General features: G+C 37.2%; 1 protein-coding gene across 3 annotated transcripts in view; it reads right to left on the reverse strand.

Moving 5' to 3' along the window:
- The window catches only part of gpc6a (glypican 6a), a 285,802-nt gene that overhangs the window by 103,928 nt on the left and 164,935 nt on the right, over positions 1-16,939 (reverse strand). For all 3 annotated transcript variants that reach the window (XM_038701532.1, XM_038701530.1, XM_038701531.1), the window contains exon 2: positions 13,987-14,145. In XM_038701532.1, the coding sequence (XP_038557460.1) occupies positions 13,987-14,095 (109 nt within the window). In that variant the 5' untranslated portion in view covers positions 14,096-14,145. The remainder of the gene's footprint in view (positions 1-13,986; positions 14,146-16,939) is intronic.

A 16,939-nucleotide genomic window follows, 5' to 3' on the forward strand; every position in this document is an offset into this window, starting at 1 on the left:
ACTAATTGACTATGATTCTCTGATTTTGATTAATCAGACTGACTGCAATTATTTCAAGGCATTTTGGGAAAATGTGTGTTTTGTTTCACACGTGGGATTTATATTTTGATCATTGACAACTTCCTTTGAGAATTTCCACTGTTGGTCAAAATTACTTTGCTGTATATTGCAATGCAGTACAGCCATTTAGCCAGAACCTGATTCATATACTTAAAATGTGTAGTTTAATTCTATTTCGACAAAAATTATAGAAACACTGATGCAAAGAATTTCGTCTTGACAAAACTAATGACATTTATTTAAGGCTCCTCAGTCTGAAGTATTGTTTTAATTAAAATATATTTTTCTATTGATATTTTATCACACACACATATATACATATACATATATATGTATACATATACATATATATATATATACACACACACACACACACACACACACACACACAAATATATACCTACATATATATGTAATTGTTAGAAGCAGGAAAAATGGGCAAACATAAGGATTTGAGCAACTTTGAACAAGGGCAAAATTGTGATGGCTAGACGACTGGGTCAGAGCATCTCCAAAACTGCAGCTCTTGTGGAGTGTTTCCAGTCTGCAGTTGTCAGTCTCTATCTCTATGTCCAAGGAAGGAAAAGCAGTGAATCCGCGACAGAGTCATGGAGAGCCAAGGCTCACTGATGCCCCTGGGGACGGAAGGTTGGCCTGTGTAGACCGATCCAACAGATGAGCTATATCGGTCAAATTGCTGAAAAAGTTGACGCTGGTTCTGATAGAAAGGCGTCAGGCCACACAGTACATGCACAGTGGAGTCCATGCCTCAACCAGTCTGGGATGTTTTGGTGGCAAAAGGTAGACCAACATTATGACCAGCAGGAGGTCACATTATGACCAGCAGGTGGTCACGATGTTAGCTAGCCCGGTTGTTTGTGCTTCAAAAATCATGGACAAAAACACATACGACGAAACAGAAAGTTGAAGCTGAAAAGTTAAGGGAGAAAAAAAAAAGTTGCTCGAGGCAGGTGCAGCAAAGTGCCCTAAAAATTACAGACGCTCGTCTGGACTCATTACGGGACTGTAGGCGCTGTGAAGATGGCCAAAAAACAACCGAAGAGGAAAAGGTCTGAAGAGTACACATTGTGAAACAACTTATATTATCAGGCTGTTAAAATCGGTGAGGCTTTCAATGCTGGAGAAACCGAGATTTGAAGGGAATGAAAACTGACACGGAGGTTGCTCTGTCAGTGTGCTTTCACAAGCATGCAGAAATACTTTCACTTTCCTTTAACGGCATATTAAAAGCATATGTAGTCTATGCAGAACAAATCACAGTAATATGATGTTTACAGAATCCTCTTGTTGTGTAGTGCATGGCTTTCTTCTGATGGAAATTAGCCTGTTTATTGTCTCTAATTCGCATCGGTTGTTATTTGTTTTATATCAATGTCTGATGTTGAATTAATTTAACAGAATGTTGCCAGTGAATGTGATCTTGGATTTCACTCAGCAGGCTACCAGCTGTTATTTAGGATCTAATCATTTTTAGATATATAGGGACATAGTACTAGCACTGACATGGGTGCACATGAGTCAGAAGAGATGAAGGCAATAGCAAAAGCCAGGACAGCCCAAAGCAGTGATATGGTGAGACTGATGATGATACGGCTTATTTATTTATTGTACTCAAGGGCTCAGCTGAGGTGATTACTTTACATGAGAGCTAGATATGCGTTTCTAATTTTGAAAATGTATTTTAATCGCTAATTTTGTAGTATACTGTACTTGCATAAAATTCTCAAGAATGCAGGAATAAAAGCCTATAAAGACCCAGAGCCCTCGACAAATGTTTTGTTCGGAGAGTGTCCAAATTTTTTTCTGCCCGTGAGAATAGGTAATTTACCTTTTCTTAAAAATGCCTACCATGTTGTATAATAACTACCTTCTAATACTACACTACCAAACCACAATTCACCCTGAATTCCACATTTTGAGAATCTAAGCACCTGATTAAGGACATGCATAGAGCCAAATTTCAGCCCCTCTATAATTTCAATTTAGTTTTTTCCCCAACTTTAATTTAAATAGATATATCCTGCAATATTCACTATTTTATGTGCCACACACAAGAACATAGTAACATTTCTGACAATATTTGATTGTTCACCTGGTATAGATACACAAACACACTTTCATAAATATGTGTAATTGCCAGACTGACCGACCGACCGAATAATCCGGTTGTGGAACCGGACCAGCGGGGATCTATGAGGGAAGCATATCACCACCTTTGCAGGAGGGGGAAACATTTTTCATCTGTCTCAATAGATGCCATGATCTCAGCTGTAGCCTGAGCAAACTCAATATCCTGAGGATAGGATTTTTTGTAAGTGAGTTTTCACTGTGTATATGTTTCAATATCTGACATAAAGTTTAAATTTAATAAATATTTTGAAAAGAAGAATCACATTGCACCGGGCCCATGGATTTCCTCATTTTTGCTACAGTGGTTTGTGGAAAGGTATGCCTCTTATAGCCTCTCCTTGAAGCTCACCAGTGGGACAGAGTTAACAGTGTCCAGGCCATACAGAGCCATCCATCCTGAAGTACAAAAGTGACACCAGGCCACAGCCTGTGCCAGATGATGGAGGCTGCCACCAACCCTCAGCTAAAGCAATGCTGGACAGACCCCATTCCCTCGGTCCTCAGAGATTTACAGTCTTACTGACATTCACTTAGGATAACACAGGGGCACCAAAATAGAGGTTATTTATTTATGAGCACTTCCAGGAACTGCATGTCCACATGGTTTTGGATTTCATTAGAAATGGACATGCGACTGTCACAGAGATTTCACCTTCATCACTGGACTGTAGGGGCTAAATCAATGTGTGCCTGGTCCTCACTGGTGTCCTGCCCTGTGTGTAATTTAGTGTCATCTCCTGGGTAAGGAGTAGTGTCCTCTGTGTCCTGTCCATTTGTTTAATGCCCTGTGTAATGTGCCATGTACTAGTAGGTGTTTGATTCAGTATCATGGTGTCAGTGTCATGATTTCGTCCATTTTGTCCAGCATTAACAAGTTTCTTGGTGGTAGTTTTTCCTTATTTGATTCAAAGGTCCAGGATGTGCTGTATTCTCTTAATTAGCAGCAAGTATGTGATTTATGATGTTGGGCTACATAAATACTTGACATGTTTTCAAGAGCCACACCAATTTAAACCCTGCTACTGCTGAATGACTAAAGCTAAGTAAGTTTGGGCTTGGCCAGTGCCTGGATGGGAGACATCCTGGGAAAACAAAGTTGCTGCTGGGATAGGTGTTGGAAGGCCAGAGAGGGGGCAGTCTTCCCTAGTTACTAGTTATTTACTCTTTTTACAGAAGTAAAGAAAAACAGGTAAGAAGAAGACTGAAGAAGAAACCTATGAAGTGACACTGCATCACCTCGTAAAGAGGATCATAAGAACATGTTACAAGGCATTGCAGCTAAAGAAGAAAACAACTACTGGCCACATAATTTTTCAAAATGCAGAAAACATATGTTGATAATTAGTCACTTTAATTTGAATATTCATGTCTACAGTGTAATTTCACCATTGTTACTTCTAATTTATTGTTATGTCTAATATATGTCTGTCCTGGAAGAGGGATCTCTCCTCTGGTGCTCTCTCTGAGGTTTCTAAGGGTCTCAGGATAAAGGGTGCCTCATGATATACAGATTGTTAAGCACTTTGAGATAAATTTTGTGATTTGGGGCTATATAGACAAAACAGATTTGACTTCACTGGAGATGTCAAAGAGGAAAATTCCTCATTTTATCCAGACCACCAGTATAAATATAAACATTTTTCATCTTTGGACACATTAGCTTTCCCTTCAGGGTCACCCTCGCAACAAGAAGTTAACGTTGATGTAATAGGCAGATTTCCTTTTACAGTGTAATTCTCACAACAAACTTTGCACTTATTAGCTATGTTACTTTATTAGCATGACGTGACTACCAAATATGGCAACCACGATGAGTAGCAGTTTCCGACATTTAGTCTTGTTTATCTTGTAAAGTAATCTGAGGAGTATAATTACACACCGAGACACTCTCCACATTGCTGGCTAATAAGTGGCAGGCCCCCACAGCACCCAATGAATTGAACAAGTTTACCTGTGCCAGAATTAGTGTCCAGCTGACCATAGCAGCCAAACTTTCAACTAGGGTGTGGTGTCTAAATGGGGCCAAATCTCATCAGAATCTTGCACTGTATATCAAGTGTAACCTCTTTATTCAATTTATTCATAGTATAAATTAATAATGTTGGCTATTATATTATGCACAAAGGATAATGGGAATTCCAGATCAGCCCAGAAACTCAAGCACTCTGCAACACTGGAGTGTATGCACAGCGTAATTAAACATGTCCGAGCTATCATTCAAGTTTCCAAAAGCAAAACAGACAGAACTTGTTACATTGAGGATATTAAGGATGATTGAAAATTTAAGTGAACAAATCATTTAGTTTCTTAAAAGGTTTATAATTCTATATTTTACAAAATGAGTAATTATAATTCTAGTTCATAACTTCAGCACTGAACTGGGACAAGTATAATATAATGAGGACCTTTGAGATCCTGTTTTGATGTAACCACTTGATGTCAGCTATGAATTGTGGGCTTTTTTTCAAAATTTTACTTGGTAAGTACTTCAATGAATGTCAAACATGAATAATAAATGTAAAGACTCTGAGTTTGTGATGTCTGGGGAAGTTAGTAGACTACCAGAGGTTATTTATAAGGAAATATAAGAACAGAATAGGTTTTGGATGTATTGACCTTTAATTCAATATTTCTGAACAGGACATTTACTATGTTGTGTTTATTCACTGTCACCCAGATGAAACCATAGACTTGAATTTGAGAAACCTCAGGAAGAAAAACTGTTTATTAAATAAATCTAGATTCTGAAAGTCCTTCCTTAAACAAAAACCAATAGTGCTAAAGCGACAACACAATAGTCTTTTATTGAAGCAGAGTGAAAGGTTTTCTTTAGGAGGGACACACTATAAAGGAAAAGCAATCTATCAGTGTGTGTTTTAACTCAATCTAACCAATTTACAGCATAGTAGTAAATAGGTAAAACAGATTTACCATGTCAGTCTAACACAAAGCCAGTCAGTCTTGTGAAGTTATTAAACTATCTTGCTTGAAGACTATGAGAGTTTTAATTAATGTTTATTTGGTCTACTTTTTATTAGGCTTATCTAAAGAACCTAACTGACTGGGGTAGCTGCTGCACACTTTACCATTACATAATGGTTTAATCTTATGAATAGACCAGCAATTACCTCTATTCACCTCTTACACATGCCCAATTTAAGGTATTTCTAGACCTCATAATTGGAGATTTGACTCCATTTGACTATATTACATACAAATTCATATGTAACAGAAGATATTTGGTTCATTTAATGCTTCGTTAATCCTTATTTGAAGGGCTCTTGGGTTAGAGTAAACATGGCACCAATCAGTGTTCACACAGCTGAAGCTGCAAGGGTTGGGTGATTGGATATAAAAGATCAAAAGCATTTGACGATTCACAGGTTACACAAAACAAAAGTAGGCTAAAAGTATTTTAGTTTTTGCTTCGCCCATTATTCTATGAGACATTATTGTTGAGCTAATACATTACAACATGTTGGTTCACAGGTCCTCATCGTTCCCTCTGTTATTTGTGATGGGGTCGATTATGAAGTGCACTGTTGACTGTGACTCATCACTCTCCAATTTCCCATCAAAGCTTTGTTTTTTCCTCGTCGTTTCAAAAGAGGCCACAGTATCATGCACAGGACCAATGTGCTGACTATGAAGAGTGAAATATTTTCGGTCCCATTTATGCTCTTTCACGCATAAAAACTGTGATTGGTGATTATTCTTTAAAGTCTCAACTTAGTATTCTGTGTTGCACAAACAACTTTAATGCACTTAAAGACTTAATGTGAGAACTATCAAGATATAATTTAATAACGAGCCCAGGAAAAGCTGTGTTTTTCTGCTTGTCTCCATCTACCAGAAGGACCATAGATTCTTTTATTCTTCTATTAAAACCTAATAAGACAAAATGTCTTCACCTTCATATAAAACGTTGTAGTAACATTGTAGCAACTGGAATTGTGTTTTTACCCAGTGTGGTTGCCGGCTTACACAGTCCACTAGGAGTTTGTGAATTTGTAGCGACCACAGATTAGAGAGAAAAGGGTGTTGTGTTCGAGTCAGTCTTGGTTTAAGTCGGGTGTGAGTAAGGGATCGTTGAAGTGAATGAGGGGCACTGCAGCTCTCAACTTTCAACAGAGTGGCTCTACTGGGGCAAGATCAAAGAACTAAGTCAACCAAGGCTGCTGCTCAACCCAGACTTCAGTCAACCAACAACACACACTAATCTCTTGCCAAGCAGAAAGGCATCAACCAAACTGAATCTAATGAGCATCTACCATACAACAACAACAAATAGCAAATATAAAGGGTATATATTAATAATTCTATAGTATATATAGTATACAGTATATAGTTTATTTACCTTAAACTGCAACAGGACATACTAGTTGTTTTCGAAGACACTGAATATATCGCTGAATTGAAGAGACATATAAAATGCTAGACAAGACATTTCGACTGATGTAATTGTGCAGCCATAAAACAATGGCATATTTTATGGGGGTGGTGATGGAGCAGTGGATAAGACACATGCCTTTGTTGTGAGAGCCCTGGGTTCCCACTGCAAGACATTTACCATTACGTCCCTGAGCAAGACACATAAGCCCTAGTTGCTCCAGAGGCATGCGATCTCCGATATGCATAGCAATTGTAACTCGCTTTATATAAAAGCCTCAGCTAAATGACTAATTATTATTATCATTTCACTCAATGTAAATTGTAGCTTCAAGCAAAGCATAGAAACAACATTACATACAGCAGATATAGGGTCCAGATAACGATGATTTCAGTAATTGAGTATTCTACAGATTATTTAATCGATTCGTTGAGTAATCGTATAAGAAGTACTTTTGCTTGGTGGCGCAGACAATAAAATTACAGAGTTGTTGTTTTTTTTTACCTTGAAATAATCCCATACTTTGGACACTTTATTCTTCGTCCCTTGCTATTTTCTCTCTCTTCCTCCACTTTGCAAACAGCGGTATCATAATCGCGTTGTCTTAACTCAATCACAACGTAAGCGCGATGTGCGATAATAATTGTCTGTGGGCAACAGTGCGCTCTAAAGTTATATGGATAAAACGAAGCATCAATGCAAAGAATTTGTGTCGATGCTTTTTAGTAATCAAATTAATTGATTTTATCAATTAATCGTTTCAACCCTAAGTAGATATTAAACTGTCATAAAGTGGGAAACTTTGTTTTTATTCCCTAAAGCTATGTAAGGGAACATTTCAAAGGTGAAAGTCTTATTTCACAGGGCTAATTAAGTATTTCAGATCATTTGCATCAATTGATTAGTGAAGAAAATTAAGTTCAAACTTTATTGAGCTTAACTTCTAAAAGGGGGAAACTTGGAATTAGATGCTTAACACTATGAAATATCAAATCATAAAATACTAGTAATACGTCTTTGCACATTTGCACCAATTTACAATTAGTTTAAATTTGGTGAAATGTGACACACAAATTCTTGCAGTTGACCAACAGCACGCTGGAGCTGGAGAGTAAAATAAAGGAATCAATCACATCTTAGTGTTTGTTTTGCACCATCCACTCTTTTAAAACCCTCTTCTGCCTGAGTATAAACAGACAGTTATGAGAGCACTTCTGACTTACTAGGGTTAGCATGTTATCAGTTGTTGGAGATTGATGAGATTGACTGATTGCATTTTCAGTAAATCATGTCTAAAATACAATTTTCACTAAAATAGTGACATTTCAGCATGAGGCACCTTTTATCATGGTTCATCCACTGCAATTAGTCTTTAACAGATGTGATGCCGCCGTCTTCCACTCTGCCTCTTTCACACATCCAGTGTCACACTGTCTTTATCTCTGTCTCAGTCTCCTCACATATGCATAAATATTACAAATATTCATCTCATTTCTTATCCTTAATTCAAGTTACCTTTGGGCCCCTACTGGGCCACTGCAGAAAGCACTAATGCTTCCAGAGACTAATAAAATAAACCTGTTGGGAGTTTAACCATACTTAGCCAAAGAAAAGCAGAGTTGCAAAAAAGTAGGCTGTGACTTTTTTTCTACATACAGTGCATCAATTGGACTAGAATATGACCGGACTCCTAGTATCTCTGTGAGCATATAAGGTGTACTGAGAGAGGGGGAGAAAGTTTGCTCAGCCAGATGATTGGACATTCAGAATACCCAAACCTTAATTCTAGTGTGCAACAGTCATTTATGGCTTTAGGATTCCTCAATAATGCATCAAAACCCACAAACCTCCAGGGGAAGCAGTCAGTAATCAAAAAGTAAGTTAAGGTTTTCATAATAGGGCCCTATAAATAACTGGGGACAGAAATGAGGGCATGTAAAATTGATGAGGGATGATTCAAACCCCACGAGGTAGAGAGAGCGCAAGGAGACATAACTTGATGTTGAATGGCCTGGCGATATGTAAAAGATGGAAATGCATAAGTGATTTGTGTCACTAGTATTACTATACAACTGTACAGATACAGTATATGGACATAGTTCCAGAGGTGCCGTCTTTGAAATGGTGCTAATAACGTAGAAATACACTTCACTCTTAAAAGCTGCATAACCTATGGCTACCAATTAGAAGTTTTACAGTAGAAGAGCTGAACCTTTTTTATGTTGAAATTTTTGGTCCTTTCTACTCCGATGTATTACATCCATTCTTCCAAAAAGCCTTAAAACTCGGATAATGTCTTTTGTTGCAAACTGTATACATGTGTAGGGGTGGGTGATATGGCAAAAATCTTCTGTCACAGTATGTGTAAATTTATTTCATGTTAAGGTATATATCACAATACAGTAATTGTCTTGTAAATTCAATTAGGAAATGGTTTATCGTACTTTAGCACATTAGATTATTTTATTATTTATTTGGAACCTCCAAACAAACAGTGCAACAGTCTGACTTCACGCCAGCTTAGTTCAAGAAAACATACAGAAACATGACTTTTATAACAAAACTCCCACACATTGTTTCTGAAATGCAAAATACGGTGTGCTTAGGCTAAAGACACTCTTCTGTGAAAAAGTATTTTAAAACCAGTGTTTTGATACTAAGACCTTAATGAGGCCGTGCAAAGCATAACCTTATGTAACTTATTTCCTCGACTATAAACTAAATAATGTAACCTTTATTTTGTGGTAAAATGAGGATGTTATTAGGATTGCTTTAGGAAATCAGTAGTGTCATAATTAAATGGAAAATGTTAAGAAAAAAAGAAAATCAATCAAAAGTACACTATAATAATAGGTCACACAACAGTAAAGAATTATTCTTACTAGTACTATAGAGGGTTTATTACAGTAACCTATGGAGATTTCCCAATCTGAGTCCTTTAATATTAAATATTTGTCTGATCAAATACTTCTATTTACCTAAATGATCGTTGAATATGTATGGCACATTGAAATAACAGATGTAGCCTATTCATCTGTAGTAGCTCATTTTCATGAGCTACTTGATCCAAATACTGAAGGTCCAGGTTAAAAAATATTAAATCTAAGCTTAACTTATTGATATGATATGGATAACAATAATATGGATATGAAAAAATATCAATTGGAGAACTGGCTCCTGAAATGAACATGACGTGATCAGCTAGAGAGAAGACATATTACTCCGTTGGAGTTGTGGAACTACAAAAACATTCATCCCACACACAATTACACAGTGGTGTAACAGAGCGAAAGCTCTTCACACACAAACAATCTTTAGTCCAGTAACGACACCGGCTGCAGAGAACACTTTAACCAAACAACAGACAAGTTTAATTTTGGCCTGACAGTAAACAACCTCTACTTTTATTGATCCACGACAAAACTCACAGCAACTATATCAACTGTTTCATTCACTGTTGCAAACTTGTTATGCCATGTGTTTAACTGAATCACCACCTTGTCTTTTATACCTTACATTTAACTGTTTTGTTCCTTAAGCTACATTTTATTTATTAAATATCAGAGGCTATATAAATTACAGATTTTTTATGATTATTATACTACAACTACTACTAATATTAATCGGTGGTCTTGGGGTCCTCCACCTAAATATATGTGTTAAACACATGATTTCCTCCATTCTGGTGAATTTTTTTTTACCAATTTCTGCCTTTTCTGCATCAAGAAACTTCGAACGGCAGGTGGCAACTCAAAATCTAAAAATATACCAGAATATATTGCAGTAAGGCTCTCAGGCATTCTATATTGCTTTGAAATATGTATTCTCCTATAGATCAACTTTCTCATTTAATATCATCCCTGCTGAGTCCACACACATGTAAGCATGACTTACATGTGTGTTGAAGTGATGTCTTTAAATGTGCATGTGGCACCTAATCATGTCAATAATAAATTAGTTCATTTTGACTCATTTAGAAGCTCCTGTACTTTAAAAGCTCCTGTGTAAGTTTCCTGCTCATGTTCAAAATGTTCTTCACATTCAAAATCTATCCCACATCTCTGTGTTCTCTGACATGTCAAGAAAAAAGTTGTAATATTTTGAGAGAACAAGTCACAATATCTAATGAGAGTAAAGTCATAATATTTTAACAAAATTTACCTGCCCTATACTCTGCTGTGCATTAGCCTACGTTACTGCACTGCTGTTATGGTAGTATCCCTTTCTGTCGATTGGTACAGTCAATTAGGAATGTACCCTATGAGACGAGCGCACTGCCTTTCATCGGTGGTGGAAAACCAAAACTGAAAACACCTATAGTTAGACATATTTCTCACCACAAATCCACACAAATTTTATTTTCACCACTGCGGATAAAGTGCAGCTCACACCCGCTTCAGAGGGAAGCATCCTGTAGCAGAGAGACAGTCCCAAACAGAGCAAAGGTGTCTCTAAGCAGCGAAACAGAGCGACATTTGCGTGATGTTATTCTCTTGCTAATTTGCGGCTGACTGTTAACTGTTTCTGTAGCAAAATATACTGGCTTTATACTGATGGACAACAGTGGTTATATTTAAATGTTTTGATCAAAATTATTGCTAGGGACAATTCAGTAGTCACTGTCAAGCCCTGTGCGCTTTCTCGTAACGTTCAATCGGCTGCTTGGACAGACAACCCAACGATATCAGATTATTTTCCATGGCTTTGATGCATGATCAGAATGACAGACAAAGAGATCTGGGGCTTGTTTTTTAGTTGTTGTTTTTTTTGGACATCCGGGGCTGGGCTAATGACGCCTCTGGAGTACAGTAAAAAAAGAATTGGAATTTGATTGGTTCAGTCCCTCTCTAGTAACCTTGCATCCGTAACAGTGAGACCAGTGAATAATCATGGGCATTTGCATATCTCCACAGTGAAATTTAATAGTTTTCAAAAAACTTCTTAGTCAAGGATTCAGACAAGTATTTCACATTGTGTGCACTACACATACATAGGTATGGAAAATAAAGTAAATAATGCTGCTGATTCAATGTGGTTATTTTCAATGCAGGCAATTATACTGAGGTCAAAAAATACTGTATTATCTGGGTTCTTCATTGAAGCATTCAAAGCCATCTCATATGAGCCACTCAGCATGCAGTATGTTTAAAATGTATACTGATAAATGCATCTTTCCAATCAAAACAATAACGACTGGATTCCTACTCTACTTTAGTTTCAGGGACATGAAGGTATTGTCCTCAGCTGACAATAGAAGACTGACAGACGGATCAACACTCAGCAGTGAGAAATTTTAATGAAACCATTCTTGATGGTTTTGGCCAGGTGTAACGTCCATCTCTCTTATTCCAACTATACCCTCTCAGGTGCTGGTAAACAGTTCTCAGTTTGTAGCACAATTGAAATCACATAAAGAGAGAAAAAAAAGGATTTTATACAGTTTGCCAAGAACCACAGGAAATGTCCTATTGAAGATGTGTCTTTTTTTCGTATTGAAGGACCTGCATTCCCTCTCCCACTTGCACATATGTATTACTTGTGCAGAATTGCATAAGTCTGAGTGAAAAGTAACATTTTAAAACAGCATGTGCGACAAACCTGGTTTTGAAAAAAAATGTTTTGTTAATCAAAAACTGACACTTTGATGCTATTAACTGAAGTTCATGAACCTGAAAGGCTTCTTATTTACATTTTATAAATAAAGCTACTGATTCATTATGAGGAGAGAAGGACACTGACTAGAATATACACTTGCTAACAATATAACTGGCATGAACACACTGTAGCACCTTGATCTAAAACCATGCACCACGTGGAGTCCAATAAGTGGTACAGTGCACTGACATTTACAGACAGGTATGCATTCACGCATACATTTCACCACAAAACCACATTAGCGCCATCTTGTTCTATCTGGTCAGCATGCTGGTATACGAGTAAATTCACAGTGGCTCATTTAGAACAAGACTTCTGACTCGGTCTCTTAAGGGAGCCGGAATGAGCCAAGAGTAAACCCCCCTCCAGCCCCCCATAAAAAACAAAAAACAAAATGTACCGTAGTGAAGAAGAGGAGGGCCAAAATGTTTGAAAAGGAAAGATGTTTTTGTCTCAACTTTCTGAAAAATCTGCCTCTACAGTATCTTATTATTACGAGTAAATTCAGTGTTTTCCTTTTTACCCTCTATATGCTGCCCCTTGGTAGAATTATAAGGATATAAACATGCCGTAAACTTTCATTGCTATGCTGATGATACTCAGCTATATCTAGCGATCAGGCCAGATGATTCAAATCAGTTAGCCAAACTTCAAGTGTGCATACAAGTTACTCAGACAAAACTGAAGTTATTTTACTTCAGCTCAAACACCTTCGAGATGTATTGTCAAACGACATTGTTACTATGGATGGCATTGCCCGGGTCCCCAGTACCACCGTGAGGAACCTGGGAGTTATTTTTGATCAGGACATGTCCTTCAACCTGCATGTTACTCAAACTTCAAGAACTGCCTACTTTCATTTACACAACATTGCTAAAATCACAAACATCAAAACGCTGCAGAAAAACTGGTCCATGCCTTTATTACTTCCAGCCTTGACTATTGCAATTCTTTACTAGTGGGCAGCATAATAAAGCCTCTAAAGCCTCTCCAGCTGATCCAGAATGCAGCAGCACTTGTTCTGTCAAGAGTCAAGATCAGAGAGCATATTTCTCCTGTTCTAGCCTCCTTACACTGGCTCCCTGTGAAATATACAATAGATTTTAAAATTATTCTACTTACCTACAAAGCCTTAAATGGCAAGGCACCATCGTACCTCAAAGAACTCCTGATACCTTACTGCCCCAATAGAGCACTGCGCTCCCAAAATGCAGGGCTGCATGTGGTATCTCATGTAACTAAGGTTAGAGTGGGAGCAAGAGCATTTAGTTATCAAGCGCCTCAGGTCCCAATTTGGGTTTAGGAATCAGACAACATTACCACTTTTAAGGCTAGACTTAAGACTTTTCTGTTTAATAACGCTTTTAGTTAGTAAAGGATTGAGCAAGCTTTTAATTATTAAATCGTTTTATCATTTAATTTTGTTGGTTTTATTCTGATTGTATTTTATGTTCTGTTTTATTACATGCACTCTGTATTTAATGGTTTATTATTTTCATTTCATTTCAATGCATTTTGTAAAGTGTATTGGGACCATGTCTTTTGTTGATTTTGCAATTAAAAAACTTGACTTAAGAGTCATAGTGATTATTAATCATGGCATCAGTTGTCTATGTTTACACGTTTGACAGTGCTTGTCTGGAATATATTTCCTACAAGTTGAAGTGTCTGGGATATCAATTAATATGTATGTCAAACAGAGAAGAAAAAAAAAAGAACATCAAGCTTACCATCAAACTTTTTATGCCTCGAGACAAACGTCGTCCTCATATTGTGGCTGCTCTCCTCGACCAAATTCTCAAAATCCAGTTTGCTCTGTTGGTTGAGTTTGTCCTCCATCTCAGATGTGCAGCAGGTGTATCCCTGAGGACAGACACGCAGGTGTTCACCTGAGGGACACAAGAGACACAGAGCGCCGTTTTTACACACATCATTGCCACAGGATTCAGTTTTTCAAAAGGCTGAGCTGAGTCTTTGATCAAAACTCTCCTGTGATTTTGGGACTCTCATCACCAAAGCTATCAAAGAGGGACAGAGCGTGACAAATGGGGAAGGATAATATTTGTCGGTAACCTGCTATCATGTGAAACAGAGAGTAACTTTGATACAGCAGTGCATATATACCCCATGCAGGATTTTCTTTATATCACAGTCCCAAGCACTGCAATAACCACAAGTGAGCTCATCAGTATTCCATACATCACATGGTCACATCTAGTTTATTTCTATGCCAACATCCATCATTAAACCAGCATTAACTGATTTTTAGGCACAACAACTTGTAAACAAAATATTGACATTTTATCACCTTCTAAGCAAATGTATTAACAAAACAATTGCTTATTTACACATCCACCAGACACCAAGCAATGTCAGAATCCATTTAGAGTCGTGCTAATGGCCACCTGATGAACGCAAGTCCAATATTTTACTCTTCTTTTAGCTCTGATTTGGTATCCACCAACTCCTGAGAGAAATAGCTGGCTCTTTAGCTGCTAAACTAAACTCTTCAGTATGTTCACTAGCTCGTCGCAAAAACAACTGTCTGCCATGGCAGGAAACAATGCAGATGAGAGCGCTTATAGCAAAGCCAACCAGAAAAGTTGTGGGCCAAAAAAACAAAACAATGGGCTGAAAGATGCTACATAAAGCTTAAAGGAACTGCAGAGTTGGATGATGTTTTACCCCTTTCACATTGCACTCTAATTTGGTACATTGTTAATGCAAGAAAATATTGATTAGTGCAGGGTTAAGCAGGAATAGTTAAATTCTGAATAATTTGCTGATATCACAGCGTATGTACTCCAGTGCACCATTTATATAATAACAAGAATCTCAGTTTTAAGTTTTAATTTTTTTGCCTTATTCTTAGTTCTATCTGACCATGTAGTTAGTTTTTATTTTATTTGCTGAGGTTGTGGGATCTCCGCCACTGAGACTTAAGCTGTCAGCCCATTACAAATTAAACAATGTCAACAGCAGCAGCATCTCTTTTTGGAAACAATGTCCCTATTACTCAGGATAATCCACAGAACTCGCCTTGCTTACATCAGTAGAAAAGCAGTTCCCAATGAAAAGTGCCCATTATGAGCTCTAGGAATTGTCTCCACTAGCAAGGACACAGTTTGTGGAAAAGGTAGCTGCTGTTAAACATTTTTAAATGTAATATATTTATTGCTTTGTGAACTGCAAACCAAATTCCATCCATTGTACAGTGGTAGGTCGCATATTGATCAGTGGTGGTGATCACAAACCATCACTACTATTATCATCATGGCCAAGTACTCATTACTCCAATAAATAGACCCTTTAAGAAACTGAAAAATGCTAAGTATGTTATCTTGATATTATCATGTTTTACAGTGTCTGATTCTCGACTCTTTGAACACAATGTGGCGTTGAAGCTTCAGTTCAAAATATGTTATATGATATGAGACAGGAAGAGGCCAAGGTGAGGAAAGCATTTCAAAATCCCTTTGAATATCTCGTCTATACAAGTCGAGTATAGTATAGAATAAACACTTAGTAGTGTAGAAAAAAAGTGTGTATATCAGAGGTTAAACTTGAGCAAAGAACTGCTTGTATGATTCAGAAAAAGTAATATTGTATTATTATTCACCAGAGTACAACAGACATTAAGAAATTGAAAAATGTGGAACTACTCTTCTTTGGTTATAACCTTGCTTTCGTAAAGACAATAATCTACCTTATATATTCTAAAAGGAGGTGCTCACATATGTGGATTATTCTTGGTGTGTAAAGAGCCTACAGTAAGTGTGTGACAGGGCATGAAATACATAAAAGAAAGAGGAAAAAAGATTCTGAAGTTTGAAGTAATGAAAAATTCAGCTCTACAGCTATAATACACAGCATTGTCTGACAGAAACCGGCTTTACCCATCATTCATTTAACACAGTCTCTATCTCAGTGTGTACCTGTGTAAAGACTTACATCAAACAGAGAATCTGATTTGTGCAATGATTTGCACTGAGCAACCACTCACACACACACACACACCACCTACCCAACTTAGTCAAGACTAAATCTGCAAGGATGCTTGTGACAAAATGTCTAAATGAATAAAACTTTTACATGTTTTTGGTTTTATTTTTGCTGTAAATCTACTGTAGTCACCACCAATGGCTGTCATAGCGTCTTATTCTGTCCCCCCGGGTTAAGACAGGTATGCAAACCACAAGTACTGTCTCTCGTACTACACAAAAAACTTACAGTACATGGGTCATTTTTTTCCAATGAGTGTGTTAGTCCAAACTTACTAAGACATACCTGAAACGAGTTTTCAGGTATGCTTTATAACTTAAATTTACTGCTAAATTAAATACAAGTAAGCAAACAAAATATGTTGGAAAAATATAGCCCTGTGTTTCCACTGTGCCAGTAAACCCCCCCCCCCCCATGATGACAAAAGGATCATGTGATAATTATAACACATCCATCAATATATAAAATGTTTTTAAGTAAAACTTTTTCTGCAAAATAACTTTCAGATTTTAAAATGTTAATGTCAGACTGCAAATACAACCTCACGTCCAGTTTCTTTTGTGGCCGTCTTTAGTGGCTTTCAGTGATTTTGTGCACAGGAATGTGTGAATTCACAAATAAATTGACTTTAAAAGCTTTAAAAAAAAAGGCCAACTCTACAACTAAATGCGACAAAAACTG

The sequence above is a fragment of the Micropterus salmoides genome, unplaced genomic scaffold (genome assembly GCF_014851395.1).
Source record: "Micropterus salmoides isolate LMB-PRFRI ecotype aquatic unplaced genomic scaffold, ASM1485139v1 Ms_hic_scaffold_6, whole genome shotgun sequence".
Lineage (NCBI taxonomy): Eukaryota > Metazoa > Chordata > Actinopteri > Centrarchiformes > Centrarchidae > Micropterus > Micropterus salmoides.